Source organism: Lithobates pipiens, unplaced genomic scaffold (genome assembly GCF_037356315.1).
Source record: "Lithobates pipiens isolate NorthernLeopardFrog02 unplaced genomic scaffold, aLitPip1_a1.2 Scaffold_16, whole genome shotgun sequence".
NCBI classification, from domain to species: domain Eukaryota; kingdom Metazoa; phylum Chordata; class Amphibia; order Anura; family Ranidae; genus Lithobates; species Lithobates pipiens.
The window spans coordinates 628558192-628580748 of record NW_027507748.1 but is presented as its reverse complement, the minus strand read 5'-3'; the positions used below and the strand labels follow the sequence as shown (position 1 = coordinate 628580748).

Sequence of the window (22557 nt, the reverse complement as noted above, 5' to 3'; positions counted from 1 at the left end):
TTCATTCGAAAGTATGACGGACTGTCCGTCGGATTGTATGACGGTCTAAGTAGGCCATACAATCCGCCCGTGTGTACGCGGCTTACGAATTACAGACCTACAATTTAAAATGCCAAATTTCCATGCAAAATAATTGTAAGGCTTTCAGCACCAAAAATCTGAAATAATCATACCGCCAGGGAGGTTCAAGCAAACCCTGTCAAAAGAGATTTCTTACTTTAGGATATGGTTCAAGTATCAAGTGAGTCATTATAGTGATTGGCTAAAAGCTGGATGAAGGAAGAGCTATTGTTGTCATTGGAATGACCGAGTTCTCCTTATATGCCTGTGGAGAATTCAAAACATAGGGCAGGGTAAAGAAATGCTACCTATTACATTTTTCATATGAATTTATAAAAGACTCACACATAGGTGACAGCTATACTTTGAGGTTGCCATGTCCATGTGGGGCGGATGACGGCATTGCAAAACCAGCGGGAGACCGAACATTGCCTGCTCACTCTAAAATAGTGCATTTTGGGTGTAGATACATTATTTATCTGGTGGTATAAGCAGAATGTTTTTATAAAATTCTCCCCACACTGTTTTTTCAATAATTTCTCTTTTGCTTTGGTTCGGCTGGCCAGTCACACAACACCCTATGAGTTTTCTACCTGAGTCCAGGTCAATATGGTGACACCCCCAGGGGTTTTGCCCATGACAGCCTGGGTTTACATGAAGTGGGTTGAAGGGCAGTGACTGTTATTTAACCACGGAGAAGTCTGGCAGCTGGAATGGAGACTTTCAGAAGAGAAAATTCGAATTCTGTAGCGAGAACTTTTTTTATTTTTAAAATGACTAGGCAAGCTATTTAAGAAATAATAGAAACTTTAGAAGAATATTTTAAGTCTTTTAGAATGTACTTGTTTTTACAAAACTTTGACTGCAACTATTGTTTCTTTATCAGAATACTTGAATCTGATGTTGAACAACCGGGTTTGAAAGAGTCATTTCAAAAAGAAAAATCAGAGGGTTAAGCCACCTGGTCTTTTCAGAAGTCTACCAAGTGACCCCCAACAAGTCTTATGCACACCAGCACCCCTATCAGTTCCTTGTTCTCCTTCACAAGCCCGGCAGTAAAACGGTTGCTGGGATGGAAGCAAGGAGACGAAGAGGAAAAATGGGCGGAGAAGGCTGTGGATTCTTTGGTGAAGAAGCTGAAGAAAAAGAAGGGTGCCATGGAGGAGCTGGAGAGGGCACTCAGTACACCGGGACAGTCCAGTAAATGTGTCACCATCCCAAGGTCACTGGATGGGAGGCTACAAGTGTCACATCGTAAGGGTCTGCCACATGTCATCTATTGTAGGGTCTGGAGGTGGCCAGATCTGCAGTCACATCATGAGTTAAAACCACTTGAATGCTGCGAGTTCCCATTTGGATCAAAGCAGAAAGATGTGTGCATCAATCCTTATCATTACCGAAGGGTAGAAACTCCAGGTAACTATTACTTTATCAACATTCTTCCGCAGCTAGGTTTCAACAACTTTTGTCAGGAGATCTTAAAGAACCAATAAGAAAAAATGTATTCTGATAACTGAATGATGATAATATTCAGTATATGATTTTCTTTTGTATTGCACATGCCTGTATTTATATTTCTAATACATTTATATGAAGGCCAAGCTATCCACCACATGTGGATGAAAGTGACAGTGATGGGTTGGGATGATACATAAAACACTGCCAGAGGGGTCCTTACAACCCTTACCCATTAGTACTATTATTTCTAGTTGTCCCAACCCTGCAACTGTCAGTTTTTCTGGACCTCTGCATGTAAATCTGGAGAAAAATATAAATGAAAGCGGTAGTAATCTCTGTTAGCCTATAATAAGGATTACCTTTAGGTACTGTGAATACCTCCTAAACTTTTAGGAGATATTCAGAGTGCATACAGCCCATGACATCACCAGCGCATGCACTCTATAGCATACAGTGCCGGACCTTCAGAGCCCGGGCCGTAAACGCAAATGCAGGTGAGTGACGTCATCGCGTCTCTCTGTCCACTCATGTAGCCGTGGCCTGCGAACCCGGAAGGAAGACCTGGGAATGGAAGCCCTCTTAGTGGTGACAGCGCGGCACTAGAGGGCTTCGTTTTAAGGTTAATTTCTCATAATGTGCTTGCAGAGATTTTTTTTTTTTACCAACTACGGTTAACTACAGCTTTAATATGAAATTATCCATTCCAACACTGGATCAATTCTGACACTTCTCACATATATGTAAAATCTACTTTTTTTTGCTAGAAATTACTCCCAAACATTACATATTTTTTGAAGCAGTCAGTAGAAAATAAAATGGTGGGTGCTGCAATTTTTTATGTCACACTGTATCATAATGAATTTTAGTACACACAAAAAAAAAATTTTCAGAAAAAATTTAAAAAGATGGTATTTGTGCAGCGGTTTTTCTTTTTTTTTTTCTTTTTTCTTTTTTTTTAAATACATTTTAGTGAATTTTAATGCACAAAAACACAATATAATTCTCAACTGTTTGGTGAAAAATATAAACGATGATGTTACGCCTAGTGAATAAATACCTAAAATGTCACGCTTTAACCGCTTGCCGACCGTCTCACACTGATATACGTCGACAGAAGGGCACGTACAGGCAGATTAATGTACCTGTATGTTGCCCTTTAAGAAGCGTTTTGCTCGATGTCCGCAGGGTTACCCGCGATCATTTCATGGAGAGAAAGAACGGGGAAATGCTGATGTAAACAAGCATCTCCCCGTTCTGCCTAGTGACACTGACACTGATCTCTGCTCCCTGTAATCAGTGGTGATCAGTGTCGTGTCACACATAGCCCCTCCTCCCCACAATTAGAATCACTCCCTAGGACACACTTAACCCTTACAGCGCCACCTAGTGGTTAACCCCTTCACTCCTAGTCACATTTACATAGTAATCAATGCATTTTTAATCGCTGTACAAATGTGAATGGTCCTAAAATAGCGGAAAAAGTGTCCGATCTGTCTGCCACAATGTCGCAGTCATGCTAAAAATCGCTGATTGCCACCATTACTAGTAAAAAAAAATATTAATAAAGATGCCATAAACTATCCCCTATTTTGTAGACGCTATAACTTTTGCTCAAACCAATCAATAATGGTTACCACTGGAGGCAAAATCTCCTTGAGAATAAGGAGGACATATAATAAATAAAGCAAGGCACTATATTCTGGTTAAGATCAGTGTCAGTGTACACTGAGGTGCCATGAACCCAGTTCCTTATATATCTGGTAACAGAGGCCATAGTTTACACCTCAGGTCTGTAAGGTTAAAGTGATACTAAGGGCATTTCTTTAATTAAAAAAAGATTATACTTACCTGCTCGGTGCAACGATATTGCACAGAAAGATCGCTCTCCCATTCTTCTGGCACCCAAGTGTGGTTTGAATCTCGGCCAGTTCAGCAGGGACTGTCCGAGATACGATTCATGTATGGGCAGGCTGATTGTACCCAAGTCAATCCATCGATCAACTTGATTACAACTAGCATATCAGATTTCCAGAATGCGATTATAGCCAGCGGCTACAGCGACTAGCAATAATCACTGTGTTCTTCCGGAAGGGACAGCACCCCTCCCCCCCCCCGCGCCCGGAGAACACAATAGCGGGAGGGATTCCCCCGTCAATACAATGTTGATGGGGGAATCAAGTGATTTTCTTTCCTGCAATCCATGGCTGCCTTAGTATCACTTTAAGCCCTCTATGAATAGAAGGATGTTGTAAAGCGTATAGCCTTATAGTTGCTCTCCTGCTGCCCCAGATGAACGTCCAGCACATCTTATAGATACACTTCAGACTTGAATGTTTAAGGTAAATAGTAAGAACCTGCATGGTATAAAATAAAGTTTTGGGAAAGCCATTTAGGAGATATTGAAATGTGAATAAGTAGTGAAAGAGGTTTTAGGTGAGAGGGGAGACAGTGGTGCTGTATAGAATATGTTTTTTAAGATATTATGTCTTTACACCACATAAAATGATAGAGATACCTACAGGGAGATTTGGGATGTTTGGTAAGGTAAAGTGCCTTTTATTTGTTAAAATGAATAGCGTAACCAGAAATCTGACCAAATGTGGTAATAAGAAACAGTATGCGAGGGAGGCAAGACTCGGGATGTGAGCTGTATAAAAGTAGGTTGTCTGTAGCAGCAGTAAGTTTAATGGTTTTGTGACTTTAGGTAAGGCCTGAAAAGTGGTTTGTAATTTTAAGAGTCGGAAAAGGGGGTCCAGTGCAAAATTAAAGAGCATGGGAGAAAGGGGGCATCCTTGTCTGGTGCCTCGAAATATTGCTATGGAATAGGAGAGATATTAGCAGCCTCATGTGGGGATTATGATAGATGTATTTGCTATAGGAGGAAAATACAGGGACAAGTATTTAATTTTATTAATTTATTTATTTCTAGTTCTTCCACCGGTCCTAGTTCCAAGACACAGCGAGTTTAATCCACAGCTCAGCCTGCTTGCCAAGTTTCGTAACACCTCTCTCAATAATGACCCACTAATGCCACACAATGCAACCTTCCCCGAGTCCTTCCAGCAACCATCCTGTACGCCATTCTCTACTTCACCCAGCAACATCTACCACCATTCTCCAAACACTATTGGCTACCCTGATTCCCCCAGAAGTTCCTCTGATCCGGGAAGCCCATATCAAATCACAGGTAAACTATACTGATTACTTCTGTGACAGCTTTTTGTCTCAATTGTGTATACTCACAAACAATAACTTTCTTCTTTATACCCTCAGATACCCCTCCGCCACCATACAACCCACCAGAGATACTTGGGAACCAAAATGGACATTCTGGTGACTCCACTGATTGCCAGTTTATTTTGTCAACATCAAACAGAGGTATGTATTTGTCCTAATCAATAAATGCCATGTTGGTAGGATATAATATGTACAGTAAATGAAAGAACAAATGTGTCTCAAGTCTGTTTTAATAAAAAAATTAAGTACTATAGCTGCAGGATATAGCAGATTGGACTAAAGGATTAGCTTAAACATGTCCAAATCCTATACAAATTTAGTGTACTACCTAAAGCAGAGTTGCAAGCAACTAAATTAATTTTTAAATACATAGGTGTAAGCTGTCTTAAAGAGAAAGTAAACCCTGATGGGTTTACTTCCTCTTTGATTCCATGTAAAGGCAAAGCATAATGGACTACTATGTATCGCATAGTAGTCCATTATGTGTTACTTACCTGACACAGGAGCCAACAAAGTCACCGCTGTCCCCTGTAGTTCCGAGCGTCCATCTTCTTGGTGGGTCTCGCTGCTCCGACGCTGTGATTCGCCGGAGCAGCGATGACGTCACTCCCGCGCATGCGCACGGGAGCCGACACTCGTGGCATATCGCTGCGATCTGCGGCTTACCCAGTGCGCATGCGCACCTCTGACAGCAGTGGCTGTCTTCAGGTAAATATCTCCTAAACCGTATAGGTTTAGGAGATATTTCCTGGACCTACAGGTAAGCCTTAATCTAGGCTTACCTGTAGGTCAAAGTGGTTTGTAAGGGTTTACAACCACTTTAATTGCCAATAAAATTTGTTATAGTTGTAGCACCCTCTAGTGTAGTGTGAAGTGTAGTGCAGGTAGAAGCATTGTCTGGCTCTAGGACTAAACCTGAGTCAATGCATTGGGTCAGGGTTATTAGAAGCCAGGGCTGGATGACTCATTCTAGCAGCTCTCTGGTGCCTCCCTCTGGCATCTGGAATATTGGAGAATGTTCTAGAACTAGATGGCATTGGTGAGGAGGAGTTGCTTTGAATACTTACAAGGCCTTTAGCCAATCCCTAGATTGGGTGTCTGACAGGGAACTAAAGAGCCTTTAAATAAACATGAGCCATGCCAATAGGGAGGTTAGGAGGAAGATGGTGAAGGAATGCTGAAGAAGGCTGTTGGTGGCCCTCGAGGGACCCCTTAGGGGGAGGGGGTGAGCCTCGGACTGGGAACTCAGGAAAGCTGGCCTGGAAGAATCCCGCCACAGGAGGCAGTTGGAGGGATTCAGACAGGAGAGGCAGCAGGAAGGAGCAAGCAGAGACAGTGAGTAGATCAGCACAGTGCAGGGACGGACAAGGGGAGGGACTACCAGTTGTAGCAGGACTCTCTTAAATACAGTGGTGTACCAAGTCTTCATCTAACCTTGCCCTGGGAGATCTCCATGTGTAGTGTGCCAGTCAGGCAGGACTGGGGAAGTGTGCCAGTCAGGAGGACTGGGAAAGCAAACAGCCAGGTGGGCTGGTATCTTCTGCAGCAGTAGAACTGGGCTCAGAGACTACAGGAGGGCAGAAGGTGAAGCTGCTCACTCCACATTGTGCTACTTTATCTACAAAGGGACAGGATGTTCCTAGCCTGTAATGGGCTGTTGCTGAATTAAATAAAAAGACTGTTAATTCCCCTGGAGTGAAACAGTGGGAGTTGTACATAGGAGCCAATTGTGCGCAGGTGGAAGGAAGAAGAAGACCTTTGTAAATAAGGAGGAGGTTGTCTCTTTTTGTTCGTTGTTCTAGACTTTTTCAAGTTGGGCATCCCATAATTCCCTACCCCATCCAAGTCATGAACCCCCCTAATAAAACAACAAAAACAAGTCAAGAAGTGTTTTCAGTGTTTGAGTGCATGAAGGAAATGCTGTGTGCCTGGCTGTGCAGTAGTGGGGAACCCTAACTCAGCAGCTCTCAAAAGGGTGTGTAACATAATCTTGTGATCTACCCCTGATGCACCCCTGCCAGACAATATAGCAAAGTTAGTGATTCAACTGCAGTTAAAGTGACTCGCTAAGCTAGGGATAATACCACCAAAGTCCTGAACCTGCTGCATGCTGCCATTTTGGAAGGCGGGCCAAGTGTCTTTCTCAACACGGACGCTGAGAAAGCCTTTGACAGGGTGAACTGGGCTTTCATGTCTGCCACACTACGCCATACAGGACTGGGCAATAACATGTTGCAATGGATTTCCGCAATACATACAACACCATCAGCCAGGGTTAGGGCTAATGGGGTAATCTCCGAACCCTTTCAGATTACAAACGGTACGCGACAGGGATGCCTGCTCTCACCCCTCCTTTTCGCGTTGTCACTCGAGCCATTCCTATGCCGCATCAGATCAAATCCGAACATAATGGGAATATCGATTAAGAATACTCAATACAAAGTGTCTGCCTATGCTGACGACTTGCTATTCTCACTCTCAAATCCGGTGATATCCCTTCCCAATTTGATGCAGGAGTTTACAACCTATGGGGCGCTCTCAAACCTGAAGATTAATTTTGCGAAGTCGGAGGCAATGGGGGTAGGGATACTGACGATACAGCTCACGCACATTCAATCCAGCTTCCACTTGAAGTGGACAGACAAGGCCCTGAAGTACCTAGGTATATACATTCCCCATACGTTCTCGAAACTGTATGAACTTAATTTCCCACCACTACTCTTGGAAATAAAAACCCTTCTGACCCAATGGCAATCGGGCATGCACTCATTGATAGGCCGCTACAACATCTTAAAGATATATATCCTTCCAAAAATCCTCTACCTGATGCAGGCACTACCTATACTCATCCCAACCGCTTTCTTTAAACGGGTGCAATCTGTATTTACAGATTTTGTTTGGGCACACAAAAGGCCTAGACTCATCTATAAACTTCTTGTTCTCCCCAAATCTCATGGTGGGCTAGCTCTACCAAATATCCGAGCCTACTATCAGGCTGTACATTTGGGGAGACTCATAGATTGGTGCCGCCATCAGGGAATCAAGCTATGGGCCAAGCTGGAACAGTCCCAAAGTGTGATCCCGCTACGGGCTTCGTAAGGTAGAGGACATCAGGAAAATGGAGGACCTATTTCCTCACAGCATGACACAGAGAAGAGGTCTTCACTAAAATCTGGCAGGGCTGGAATATGTTTATATATTCAGCTGAGGGCCAGGCCCTAAGAGGACACATAATACGGCGGGTAATGACAATAGTATGTTGAGTTCAGTGGTCGTAGACAAAGACCCCGTAACTGCGAATTTGATCAGATTTCTGCACATTCCATGATCGTGTGCCACACTGTTCCCCCCCCCCCTTTTCCCTCCCTTCCCCCCACCCCTCTCCCGCTACCTCCCACATACTTAATGCTCTCCCGCTCTTCTCCTTTCCCATCTGTCCCCCCTGTTTTCTTTCTTGCTTCACCCCCCCCCCACACCTTAGGGGGTTGTATCCAAATAGTTGGTCATTTAAAAAGACCTTGGGAGGTGTGCCCACGAGACGGTTATAATGCGCTGAATTCCACGAAGATGGCATTTACTGTTATTGATATTAATGTTAGCAGAGACTTGCTGTTATATCACCTGTTTTGCCTTCTACTCTGTAAGACATGTGGAACGTATGTATCTTGTTGGTCTATGTGGACCCATTATAAATAAACAATTAAAAAAAAAAATGACTCGCTAAAATTTGTGGTTCCTCCCTCCAACCTCTATTCCACTACGTTGTGTTGTAGTGACAAACAGATTGGCTGGAGGAACCACTGAGCCAACGGAAGAAAAAGGAGATCGACACCCCTGGAAATGTTGATTTCTGAAGACTCTTTAGGCAGCAACTTCTCTTCATTAAAGTGACAATTGGTGGCAGTGGCAACAATAAATATTACCAGTTACTGTGTTCTTTGAAGAGAATTCTCGTTTGCAGATTTGTTCCAACTGCAGTGGAGAAAGTGGGGCCACCAACCTAGCTATGTCACTTTAACTGTAGTGTTGCTTTAAGCAGTGCAGCTTAGTCAAGGACCCTCCACAGGTTGTGGCCGGACAGTCAAAGCAGTGAATAGTGAGCTCCTGCTCCTGTCAGAAAGCTTCCAGGATCAGATTCACACCACTGTGTAATGTATTAATACTTGGTTGTTCAATTGACAACTGTCTGAGAGAATATTTTCCTTAAATTTAGAGAATCCCTTTTGTGCCTACAGGGCAAGAAATAAAGAGAAACCTCTCTAAAGGGATAGAAAAGGCAAAAACTCTGTATCCAAACTGCCCTTCAGGAAGGCTGGGTCACCAGTGCCTTCATGCCCATAACAAACAAAACCCACTCAATATCTCAAAAACGGCATACTTTATTTCACATATGTAAAACACAAACCCCGCGGGCTGAATCCGGCCCTCCAGACCTTGTCATGTCACCCTTGCACCCAGTTTTGCAGCTGTAAAGTGGCAGAACTCCATTCTGCCAGCTCTGGCTCTCATCCTCCGCTCCCGCTTCAGCTGTCACTTATAAACAAAGAAGTATTCTGTGTTTACAAGGGACAGCTTTTCTTTCAGTGGCTTCCAGATCTACCAGATTCCTGCGCGTTCTCCTGGTGGGGCACGGTGGGGACAGATCTCCAGAATCAGATAAAGAGAGCGATCTCCCTGCAAGGTGAGGCAGGGCCGATTACACGAGCAACAGAGCCACCTACATAATGAGGTACTTGTTTCTGTTGAAAAGTCCATATCAGTTGACACAAAGAAAAAAAAAAAAGAGCAGTGCCATCTAAGTTTTAATGTAAAAAAGTGAAATGACACAATGTTAAAAACAAAATCCAGCATTAAGGAGTCTGGTGCTCATCCGTGTAAAGCTGCTGGTGTATACAGTACACGGCCAGAGGTCCGGGGGCACTGGTGGCTCACAGCGCTTTCTGGAGAACACAGAGACACTGGGGAACCATTGACATCACTTCCGGGTGCTCTGAAGGTGCATTACGACTGCCCCACCTGGCTGGGAGTTCTCCAGGAAGCCACCAGCTTCCACTAGCCTGGACCTCTAGCCACATACTGTATACACCAGTGACTTTACATGGAAGAACACCAGACTCCTTAACGCTGGATATTGTTTTTAACATTGTGAAAGCAATTTCACTTTTTTACATTAAAACTGTGATCGTGTGGCGCTAACTCAACCAAAAATAGGAACAAAATACAGTGTTCTAGGGCAAAAAGATCTATCAATAACAGTAATATATCCAAAAGTGCAATGAGCAGGCTTCAAAGAAAAACCTCAATGACAGTGCTAACTGTAATAAACGAATAATAAAGTGCAATATTCCGAAAAAATTCCATCAATGTGTGCATAATAATATCTTTCAAAGTGCAAAAAATCTTCAAAAATAAAGTGCAAAGATGCTCCAAAGTGGTAATAGAGCAATAGTAGTGTCCAATTAAAAGACATCCAAACAGACAGTTCATAGAAAAAAGTGTTTGAGGTGTTTCTTTGAAGCCTGATCATTGCACTTTCAGATTTATTACTGTTATTGATAGACCTTTTTCCCCTAGAGCACTGTATTTTGTTCCTATTTTTGGTTGAGTTAGCACCATATTATCATATACCGTACTTCATTCCGTGTGAGAACACTTTACATGTTGGCAGCTAATCATTGACCTTTCCTGTATTATTGAGGGTTTGCGCATTAGTTAAACTGTGCTCATACTACTCAACGCTACTAGTATAGCAAGACATCGCTCGTATATCAAGATAAAATGTTTTGAAAAATTTAGCTCGTCATGCAAAACACTCGTAGACAATGTTACTCGCAATACAAGGTTTTACTGTATGTTACAGATCTTTGCATCATCTTAGTACAAATATTAATTTGTCAGAATGTCAAATAATATTGAATAATTTATTCTGCTTTTTCACAGATTTCCGCCCAGTTTGTTACGAGGAACCATTACACTGGTGTTCTGTAGCTTATTATGAGCTGAACAATCGGGTGGGAGAAACATTTCAGGCATCGTCTCGCAGTGTTCTCATTGACGGTTTCACGGATCCCACCAACAACAAGAACAGATTCTGCTTAGGCCTCCTCTCTAATGTCAATCGTAACTCCACTATTGAAAACACCCGTCGGCACATTGGGAAAGGTAAATTAATACAATTCCTTCTTCAACGGTTCATTGTAGAATGTTTTTCTAATGTGTAAACTTCAAACGGCAAGTATATATGTATCAAACGAATCTGCAGTTGAATGGAAGAGAGAATAGATACACAAGCAATATTCATCAATCTAAGGGCTCATTCACGTGGACACTGTACAAGGGCCCTTTGTTTAGGCATTAACATCTTCCTGGCATTTAGAACCTCTTAAAGGGCTGGGAGGTGGAGATGGGCATTCTGATCATGTGACTGCTGTAATTGGCTGTCACATGATCGGAAAGCTCCCAATTACAAGTAGGCATCAGGAACTTTGTGTTACCCACCGATCCCTGTGCTGGGAGCACACAGAAATGTTTACAGTTGTTATGCATATATGTGGCCTCTTGGTGTTGAAGCCTACCCACCAAGAGGCCGCATATATGTGTATGGCCGGCGGGAAGAGGTTAAAGTGTGTCCAAACCCACCCAAGAACCAAAATGTAATATATTGTAGCTTACTGGTCCTTAGATGTGGTGGCAGAATTTTTTTTTTTTTTATTGGGTTTCTGTGATTTTCATCTGGTGATCTTGCTAATAACACTTCCTGTCCTAGGGTGCCGTTGCTCACTGTATCCGTGGAGGAGTGGCTTTGTCAACCTAGGACAGGACTTTAGAACTGATTCCCATCTCATCATCCCCATAACATTGGGTGAGGGGTTTGCAGTCCCTGAGCGATAGCTGGGAATAGTGTGAGACTGGATATACATGGTCCAAATATTGCCGGAACTGGCCAACTTTCAGTCCATGTTTACCACTGACTGTCCAACAGAAGCTTGCTGCTGTCGAATGACCTTGCTGGAAAACCAGCATTTGATCAGCTCTTTTAGCCAATGGCTGCAGCACTGATCACTGTATTCTGGCAGGGTGGAGTCCCCTTTGTTAGAATACAATGACTCAGCAGGAGAATAAAAGATGTGTGATGCACGGATCTGTCAGGAAATGCTGCTCAATCACGTGTTTTTATTGCCTGCAACTGCAAATGTAAAGGAGCATGGGATGTAGGGTAGTTATACGTATGCATCGCTGGGTGGACAATGTTTCTATGCTGAGCGCACTCACTGCACACTCCCACCACCGAGACCGAGCTGCAACATCAGTGAAAGCAGAGGTGCAGGAGCATTTTCCCAGAAAGTCTGAGGAGGGGTCCACAGAAAAAAGGCCAGTAAATGCCAAGTGCTCCAATATGCAGTAATGTTATGGTAGCTTTAATGAGCAGATTTCGTATAAATAGTCCACTTACAAAGAAGAAGACACTCCAGAAACCACTAGTGCTGCTTGTGATGTCATGGTGTGAATTCAATATCCAAACTTGTGGCCAATTAAAGTAGAATAATATGTGGACTGTCAGATTGAGAGAGGTGGCTGCCCATGTAAGCTGGTCAAAACGTGTGCACTGACAACGCTGGAAGTGGCTTCAAGCCGCTTCTCTTAGATCTCCCGCTTCCCCAGTCTCACCAGCTTCAGGAAGGGGCGGCATCTGAGATGACAGATGATGTCACCAGGGGTCCCGCTCTGGCCCATCTTCTTCTCTTCTCCGGCAGTAATCTGTTTTTCTCAGTGGGTGCACGTCCTGCCTACGTTCTTCCACAAAAGTGCTGCTTGAAGGAGGTGAGAGTAGAATCCTCCCTCCAGCAGCTGTTGCAGTTCCTGCTCAGTTCCAGCAGCATCGCTCCTGTAATTTAGGTAGATGGAGCATGGAGTACTGACATTCTCCCAGCGCCCTTCCTCCGCAGGACAACACTGTGCCCGGGGCAGCTTCCTTCTGCCCTTGCCCCAGTCCTCGTTGTCCCCCCTAGGCCAGGAAGTGTTGTTGGCAGGATGACCAGGTGTAAATAAAAGACAAGAAGCCTGAAAAAGAAAACAAATGCAGACACCACAGCGAAGGATTGGTAAGGTGCAGTGTATTACATTTTTTGCTTTGGTATAGATACATTTTAACTAATCCAAAAAGATGCAAATTATTCAGATACCTATCTTATGCCATGTTACCAGTGTTTACAAAGTGTCACGTTAAGACAGGGGCCACAAAAAACCCTGGAAGAAAAGGCATAATGCACTAGTATGCATAGCATACTAGCTTATTATGTATTACTTACCTCAGATCGAAGACCCCACAGTGGTCCTCGCCTCCCCCTCCGGCCGCCGACATGTCGTCCCGGAGTTACTTCTGGGTATCGTGGCTTTGGCGCTGTGATTGGCTGGAGCCACGATGACGTCACTCCCGCGCATGCGCGTGGAAGCCGCCGGTAACGGCATGGAGACTGCAGCAAAGGCACATAGGTGTCATTGCTTCAGTTTTCCCCAGTGCGCATGTGCCAATGACAATGGCACATGCAGGGGACAGGGGATATCTCCTAAACCATACAGGTTTAGGAGATATCCTGGGTAGCTACAGGTAAGCCTTAATATAGGCTTACCTGTAGACTAAGATTGTAAAATAGGGTTTGCAACCACTTTAAAGTGTTACTAAACCCAGGACCCTGCATTCACTATATCTGAACTCCCACAGTACACAGAACATGGAAATGCAATTATTTTAGTAAATATAAACTGCTAAATACCCTTTCTCATCATCAGTATATAGCAGTCTTGTGACTTCTATCAGTGCCTGGTTAAAGCTTGTAGGAGGAGTTTTCATTCTCCCCTGATTGTCCTATGAGGCTGCAGGACCCCTCACCCTCTGTCTGGACAGTGCCGATTGGCTCTGTGCTGATCACATGCACACTCCCAAGAAAATAAAAAAAATCTGTAGCAATACACACCAAACATAGCATGTGCAGCTTGTCGCCAAGGCTCTGTTCTATCAGGAGATGGTTTGGGGACGGTGGAAGAAGGGGAGGATCAAAGAAGACAGGCTCAAACAGCCTTTTTGCACAATTCAGAGGATTAACCCCTTCCACAGTGAGTATAACAAGCATGCTTTACTGCAAATACAGACTGATTTTACTGTTGTGGGTTTAGTAACACTTTAAGACCAAAGCTGGGTACCCATACACAGCAGATGGCATGCTGGCCGGCTATTGGCAAGAGGAACTAGATGTAATATTTATTGAACAAACCTGCTAGTTCTCTTTTCTTGGAAATGTTTGCAGGATTTATGACACTGTAAAGCTGGTACTATGTGTAATTGTTTAATAGAGGAAAGCTGGATAGAAGTGTTTATCAAAAGGGTTTTATTTGCTGTATTTTGTCAGGTTATTTTTTGCCTTTTCAGTACAAAATCTATTTTTAAAGATATCATTCTGTATATCACTTTGACTTCACAACTTCTCATGTCAAACTTTTAGAAACTGGGAGGACTGTGAGCCTGCAGACAGAAATGCAAGGCCACTTCAAACCACATGTTAAAAAAACTTTATCAAAAGATACGTATGCTGATGCTCTTTTGGCCATGCTTCTTTTGTGGGTCACAGGAGTGCCCTTACTCTCCTGTGACTCGTGCTCTCCTGTGACCCAGAATTATCTGACAGCAGGCTAAAGTGCCCCAGATGGATCCCAAACATTTCGTCGGGATCCACCAAAGTACCTGATTGAAAGCTTGCTCAGCCTCTCACCATGATGCTAAATGCGTGAACCAGCCTTCTGTCCCTCCCTAGCGTGGCACTCCAGTGAGTGCTGGAGGCGCAGAGCAGAGAGAGGTGACTGACAGGCACCGCTCTCTGCTCAGAGCAGAACAAGAACTGAGCAATCAACGGTCATGTGATCACTCAGTTCTCAGGCTTAGAGCTATTGGGGAGCAGCTGCAGCATTAAACCGATGCTGCAGTGGAGCTGTGTATAGATGTTTTGTTTTTTTTGTTTTGTTTTTTTGATTCCCATACTATTTTTTAAACAGTTGACACAAACACATCTGTTTTTCCGCACTGATGCATTTTTCCCCCTTGATTGTTGAGTTAGAAAAAAATGGGGTAGGACAGGGATATTTATAGACATATAATGATCACGTGATTACTGGTCTTAAATCCCAATATAAACATCTAAAGGAATGTAGCCCCTGCATATTTTTCTCACTAGAGCCCTGCAGGTGCAGCAGCTGGTTGATAATCATGAAACCCCCTCCCATTAAATTCACATGGACACAGACAAACACACAGGGATTTCTTCACAATAACAAAAGGTACAAATCTGCATCAAAGTTTTTAAAATCCTTGTTCCCCAGAGGTCGAATGTTTTTTTCTCAACAAAAGTGGAGTTACGGTTTCAATTTAGCACCACTTTGCTATACTCTTGCCTTTTTTTTTTAATCAGCATGGTGTGTGCTAAACATAATGGGCAAAAAGTATAAAACCAATCCTGGTAAACATCCAAAAGTGTGTAGAATATTGAATGGAGAGGGCGTGGCTTATTTTTTATTTTTTTATGGGGATCTCAGATCACAGAAGAGGTTGCTTATACTGAAATAATTGAAAGGGAGTGTTACATTTGTTATATTAAATAGAGGGGTTTTGCAGGTGAAGTAAGACGTTCTTCTATAACAACATTCTGTTATTGCACCCAGGAGTTCATCTGTATTATGTCGGTGGAGAGGTATATGCAGAGTGCGTCAGTGACAGCAGTATTTTTGTACAAAGTCGCAACTGTAACTACCAGCATGGCTTCCACCCAGCAACTGTGTGCAAGATCCCAAGTGGCTGCAGCCTGAAGATATTCAATAACCAGCTGTTTGCCCAGCTTCTATCACAGTCTGTTAACCAAGGGTTCGAGGTGGTCTACGAGCTGACCAAAATGTGCACGATCCGGATGAGTTTCGTAAAAGTAAGCACTATTTATTTTTTATTGCAACCATTACTTACTGTATACAAATAGCCATCCCAATCCTTGTATTAAACCTCCCAATAACCCTACCCTAAGTTCCCACTAACACTAGCCTTTCCCCTACTCCAGGGCTCTCCAAACTTTTTAGACCGAGGGTCACATTGTATATTTTACAAATATTTGTGGGCTGAAAAAAAAAAAAATCTATAAATGAACAAATCAAATTTAAAGGCTAGGTTCACCTTTTTTCCTAAATTCCTAAAACTTCTGCTGGCGAAAAGTAAAAAGCTTTCTATGTATTTTAGAACAAGACCTTACCTTAGCCTCCAGCTTGTTCCATTCAGAAGTTCATGACTTCCTGGTATGTAGATTTAGGAGATGAAAACTGATAAGACACAGGAAATACAGTGCCTTGAAAAAGTATTCATACCCCTTGAAATCTTCCGCATTTTGTCATGTTACAACCAAAACGTAAATGTATTTTATTGGGATTTTATATGATAGACCAACACAAAGTGACACGTAATTGTGAAGTGGAAGGAAAATGATAAATGGTTTTCAAAATATTTTACAAATAAATATGTGAAAAGTGTGGCGTGCATTTGTATTCAGCCCCCCTGGGTTTGTAGAACCACCTTCCACTGCAATTACAGCTGCAAGTCTTTTTAGGGATATCTCTACCAGGTTTGCACATTTAGAGAGTGACATTTTTGCCCATTCTTCTTTGCAAAATAGCTCAAGCTCTGTCAGATTGGATGGAGAGCGTCTGTGAATAGAAATTTTCAAGTCCTGCCACAGATTCTCAATTGGATTTAGGTCTGGACTTTGACTAGGCCATTCTTATGCCGTGTACACACAAGCGTTTTTTTCGGTTAGAATAAACTCTGAAAGTTTCTCCAATGGAATTCCGCTCAAGCTGCATTGCATACACACGATCACACCAAAGTCCGACTGTCAAGAATGCAGTGAAGTACAACACGTACGACGGGACTAGAAAAAAGAAGTTCAATAGCCAGTAGCCAATAGCTTCCGTCTCATACTTGCTTCAGAGCATGCGTCGTTTTTGGTACGTCGGAACAGCATACAGACGAACGGTTTTCCCAATAGGAATTGGGTGCGTCGGAAAAATTTAGATCATGTTCTCTTTCTAGGTACTTCAGAATTTTCAACGTAAAAAGTCCGATGGGGCATACACACGATCGGAATATACAATGAAAAGCTCCCATCTGACTTTTTCTGTTGGAAATTCTGCTTGTGTGTACACAGCATAACACATGAATATGCTTTGATCTAAAGCATTCAGTTGTAGCTCTGTCTGTATGTATAGGGTCGTTGTTCTGCTGGAAGGTGAACCTCCGCCCCAGTCTCAAGTCTTTTGCAGACTCTAACCGGTTTTCTTCTAATATTGCCCTGTATTTGGCTCCATCCATCTTTCCATCAACTCTGACCAGCTTCCCTGTCCCTGCTGGAGAAAAGCATCCCCACAACATGAGGTTTCACTGTAGGGATGGTGTGTTCTGGGTATATGTACAGTGTTAGTTTTCCACCACATATAGTGTTTTGCTTCACATGCCCACAATCATGATGGCAACGGCCACAACAGGAGAGAAAAACTTGTGAGTTTAACATTTTTATTTTAGCAACATCCATTATTAAAATGATATAATCGTTTTTTTTAAATTTAATAATTAATTATGCTCAGATCAAAAAAAATAAAAATGTGGCCGGAACTCCGCTTTAACGAGAAGTAGGGCCAGGCCCAACCCCTGAAAAACAACCCCACACCATAATCCCCCTTTACCAACTGATTTGGAGGGGTGGCCCAGTACTTTTGGCAATATAGTGTACAACTTTGTGGTAACAGTTTAGGGATGGCCCCTTCCTGTTTCAACCATTAGTGGTAACCCCGAGCCACACTCGGGATTGCATTGCAGGATCCTGGTGCAGGTTACTTACCTTGTCCCCAGGATCCTGCAATGTCCCCCCCGCTGTGACCACGGGCTCTGTTCTCCGCCCGATGCCTCGGTGTGCTGGGCTCTGTTCCCTGCGAGCATCACGACACACGGAGCCCGGCAGCAAATAAAAAAAAAAATTAAATTAAAAACACATACAGTACACTGTAATCTTACAGATTGCATTACTGTATGAAATCATTTCACATCCCTTTTGTCCAGTGCCCTGCATGCAGTTTTATATTATATAAACTCTTCTTTCTGCCTGGAAACTGGAGATTGTCTATAGCAACTAAAAAGTGACCCTTTACGTCCAAAGTGGTTTTAGACCAGCTAGAAAACAGCGATAGTAAATTAGAACACTTGCAGAACTGAGTGATAGTGAATCCTGGGGAAATTAAGTTTATTATTATTATTTTTTATAATTATTTATAGTTATTTATTATATTATAATTTATGATTTTGTGTTTCAAACTTTATCATACCCGGGATGTCTACTTGACAGATTTAAGTGAGTTATTGATAAGAATTACAGGCCTACAATATAAAACGCCAAATTTCTATGCAAAACAATTGTACCGCTTTCAGACGCAAAAATCTGACATAATCATACCACCAGGGTGGTTAAAGTTTATGTGCGTGTAAAGACAGGTGTCCCAATACTTTTGACAATATCATGGATTTTCAGTATATATGCTAATGATGACTCAATAGCAGAAATGTCAAATATTACTGTGGTTCATAAGGGGTATACACATGCAAGAGCTCAGCTGATTAAAATTTTAATTTTTGTTTTATTTTTCAGGGTTGGGGAGCGGAATATCACCGTCAAGACGTCACCAGCACTCCATGTTGGATTGAGATCCATCTTCACGGTCCTCTACAATGGCTGGACAAGGTTCTGACCCAGATGGGGTCCCCACACAATCCCATCTCTTCTGTATCATAATACAAATCTCCGGAGTGCTATTGCAGGCAGTGGCTTAAAGATTATCTTTTTTCTTTCTTTTTAATAACTTAGTGATTAGTACTGTAAATACCTAAATTTCAGTTTATGTCCCGTGGCTTTTCTGTGTAACATAGAGAAAACTGTGCTAAAAAATTCACGTTCTGTGTTTTTGATATTCTAAACCATATTTCTATGGAGATAGCACTTCACTGATATGCAGATCTTAAAAAAAAAGAAAAAAAAAAGCTTCAATTTATTTGAAACTACTTTGGTTCTTTGATGTAAAATTATTCAGTTTTGATGCACTTAAACACGGTACACCACACAAAGATTTTATGTTGTTTTCTTATTTTTTTTTTTATATAAATTTTCTTTATTGATTATTTCACACAGATGTGGTTTAAATAAGATTTTTTTTATATGTTTATTTTATATTTAATTAGAAAAAAAAAGCATTTAAAAAATGTATTTGTTTTATCTTGCAAAATGTTTAATTTTTCAGCAATTACCTTTTTTAATAGGTTTTCCACTCCAAAAGGCTAATGCAGCACACAAACGATCGGACTTTCCGAAAGGGAAATGTTGGATGTGAGCTTGTTGGCTGAAAGTCCGGCCGTGTGTACGGGGCATTAGTTTACCCCAAAAATATAAAATTTCATGCAGTAATAAAAAAACGGTCATTCAAAGCTTGGTAAAACAAGCTGGGACAAGAGAGAGAGATTAGTGCAAGCTCTTAAAGCACTTGTAAAATCATAAAAAGAAAAAAAAAAGGGTATAGGAGGGGACATCTCAGCACAGGACAGAGAACTTTAGATGACGATCTCAACAGAGAGAAATCCAGAATTTTGGTGCCCTACAATTTAGCTGCGGGAATCAAATTAGAATTCAAGATATACCTAACTAATCTTAAGAATTCCCCTCTCCCCTCTTAAGACCTGTGTAAGAAAGATGTATATACTGACCTTTTTTCAGGCTGCTCTGGTCCGGCCACGATATCCAGCTCCCCTTTGTTAGCCAGCGATTGCTGCAGCTGAGAGGAGGGAGTGCCAACAGCGGATGGACCATAGTAAGCCTATGGGTGAGGTCCCCGCTTCCAGGCATTTCAACCGTTGTCAATCGCTAAAGTTAAAATTTGTCACTCCTAAGCCACATCCCTATAAATCATTTGAACATGAAAAAGGAAAGACCACTAAGTCGGACTTTGAAGGCAGATTGGACCAACGGTGTTAGTTAAAAATTCACATATTTTATTTATTCATAAAGATAAAAAAAAACATATATACCCTATTTATCGGCGTATAACACCCCAAGTTTAGGAGGGAATTTTAAGGAAAAAAACTTTTAGGAGGGAAGTTTAAGGAAAAAACTTACATTTAAATGCCTATCAATGCAGCCTTATCAGTGTCCATTTGCAGCCTTGTCAGTGTCATTTGCAGCCTTGTCAGTGTCATTTGCAGCCTTGTCAGTGTCATTTTCAGCTTTGCCATTTAAAAATGGCGCCACTGAGATACAGAGCCGAATGTCCTGCTTTCGGCCGCTTTAGGCTGTTCTCGGCGGCTTCCGGCCACCTTCGGCTGTTCTTGGTGGCTTTCGGCTGTTCTCGGCGGCTTCCGGCCACCTTCGGCTGTTCTTGGTGGCTTTCGGCCGTTCTCGGCGGCTTTCGGCCACCCGCTCTCGGCCATTCTCTGTGGCTTTCGGTCCAAAAGCTGCTGAGAACGCCCGAAAGCCCCCAAGAACAGCCGAAGGTGGCCAGAAGCCGCCGAGAATGGCCGTAAACCACCCACAGGCTCACAATTGGCAGGGGATCGGCGTATAACATGCACCCACGATTTTCCCCTGATTTTAAGGGGAAAAAAGTGTGTGTTATATGCCAATAAATATGGTACATATACAGTTTATAGCTAAAAAGGCATAAATACACAAAAATGTCCAGTATGTACAGTTGACCACAGAAAGGGTCCAATATTCCCAAATGACGTTCAATAGTGTAACATGACAAAGAACAATATCAACAGAATAGCTTCACAAAGAACAGCAACCAGATCTCTATTGCCTGATTTTAACACAGGGATTCTATAAAGAATACATTCCAAGCAGTTCCACAGCACATATCCCCAGGAAAGCCAGAGTCAGAGCCTGCTCCTGCAACCATATGGTGACCCAGGGAGTCATAGTTTCCTCTAAACAGCAACCCTCTGATTATATCAGACAACTTGGGACTTAAATATCCTTGTTGCTCCAGTGCCCACCCAGGGAGATCTTCTATGCAGGCATTTTCACACACCCAGGCTAGTGAGACCTGTTTCTATACACCCTCTATGTGTGTCCGGAGGAAGCAAACCAGTGAAATGCGTAGACGTACAGGAGCTATTGCATTTGTGATGTTACATTAATGAACGCCATTTAGATATATGTGACCCTTTCTGTGGTCAATTATACATACTGGAGGTTTTTCATCCGATTGTGTGTATATATGCTTCCTTAACTATAAACTGTATATGTATACAGTAATACCTCGGATTGCAAGTAACGCGGTTTATGAGTGTTTCGCAGTACGAGCTATTCTTTTTTAAATCCTGACTCGGTGTGTGAGCGTTGTCTTGCAAGACGAGCAGGATCCAAGCCAATGGGGTGTGCAGTACCGCATTTGGCCAGAAGTGCGGGGGGTGTCGGTGATGCTCGGGAGATACTCGGAAACACTCAAAAACACTCAAAAACACTCCGTCCCCTTGTGTCTCCGAGCCTCTCTGAGTGCATCCGATTGGCTCTCGGGTGTTTCCGAATGTCTCCGGCACCCCCACACCTCTGGCCACATGCGGTACTGCATACAATAGCGAAAAATTATCTGAGTTTTCATTGACTCCCATGGGGAAACTTGCTTTGATATAGGAGTGCTTTGGATTACAAGCATTCTTCTGGAACGAATTATGCTCGTAATCCAAGGTACTACTGTATATGTCTTTTTACCTTTATATATAAATGTGATTTTTTTTAACTAACATCGTTGGTCCAATCTGCCTTCAATGTCTGACTTAGTGGTCCTTTTTCATGTTCAAACGTTGTCAATCACTCTCTCCTCTCCCCTGCAGCCAGCAATGGCTGACACAGGGAGATTATGTGACTGGACCAAAGTGGCCTGCAAATAGGCATGTATACAGATCTTTCTTACACAGGACAGTCAGAATAGGTGTTAGGTGGGGGGAGGGGATATTTGTAATATTAGTTAGGTATATCCCAGAATTCTACTTTAAGTTATTGTTAGGTTAAAGATTGAAGCTTGTGTAGATGGGAAAGTCCTGTATGCTTTCAGGTGCATTCAGAATGTGTCTCAGACACTTCTCAGGTGCTTCTGACTTAAACTACTTGTACATTCCCATTGGGATAAGAGCCGTTCTGATGCCAACAACAACGTGTCCACAAACCCTAAGGGTCCTTTCACACTGGGGTTTCGATCAGGTCCACCTATCAGTTTTTTAGGGGGACCTGATCAGATGGTCCATTTATTCCTATGGACAGGTGGGCTGTGAGTATAAGCAGACTTGTGTCCGTTTACACCCGCCTACATCCGGGTCCGATCAGGCCCACTAAAAAATGAAATAAAGGGGGACTGTATTCTCTTTCATTTGGGGCAGAACAGATCGGCGCCCATAGAGCAGAGCGGGGTCTGTCTGAGTGGCTCGGACCTGTTATCCGCCCGCTCTGCTCTGATCAGCAGGGGATCTGTGAGTGGATCCCTGATGATCGGAAAACACAAACCGCCCATGTGAAAGGACCCTAATAAGTATCCGTTCTTAACATACTGCACATAAAAATAAACTGAAAGTACATGTGTAGTACCACGAATATGTATGCATCTTTATGTGCATTGCTTTTCAATAATGTGCTTTGCGATGTGAATGAGGCACATCGAAAGCCATTGTTTTCTATGTGCCGT

The 22557-nt window shown here is 42.6% G+C and overlaps 1 protein-coding gene across 2 annotated transcripts in view; it reads left to right on the top strand.

Moving 5' to 3' along the window:
• The window catches only part of SMAD9 (SMAD family member 9), a 58408-nt gene extending 39035 nt beyond the window's left edge, over positions 1 to 19373 (top strand). For both annotated transcript variants that reach the window (XM_077484152.1, XM_077484154.1), the window contains exons 2-7: positions 947 to 1476; positions 4448 to 4705; positions 4792 to 4896; positions 10696 to 10917; positions 15466 to 15722; positions 18480 to 19373. In XM_077484152.1, coding sequence (XP_077340278.1) covers positions 1065 to 1476; positions 4448 to 4705; positions 4792 to 4896; positions 10696 to 10917; positions 15466 to 15722; positions 18480 to 18623 — 1398 coding nt within the window. In that variant the 5' untranslated portion in view covers positions 947 to 1064 and the 3' untranslated portion in view covers positions 18624 to 19373. The remainder of the gene's footprint in view (positions 1 to 946; positions 1477 to 4447; positions 4706 to 4791; positions 4897 to 10695; positions 10918 to 15465; positions 15723 to 18479) is intronic.
• Positions 19374 to 22557: the final 3184 nt, after the last annotated feature.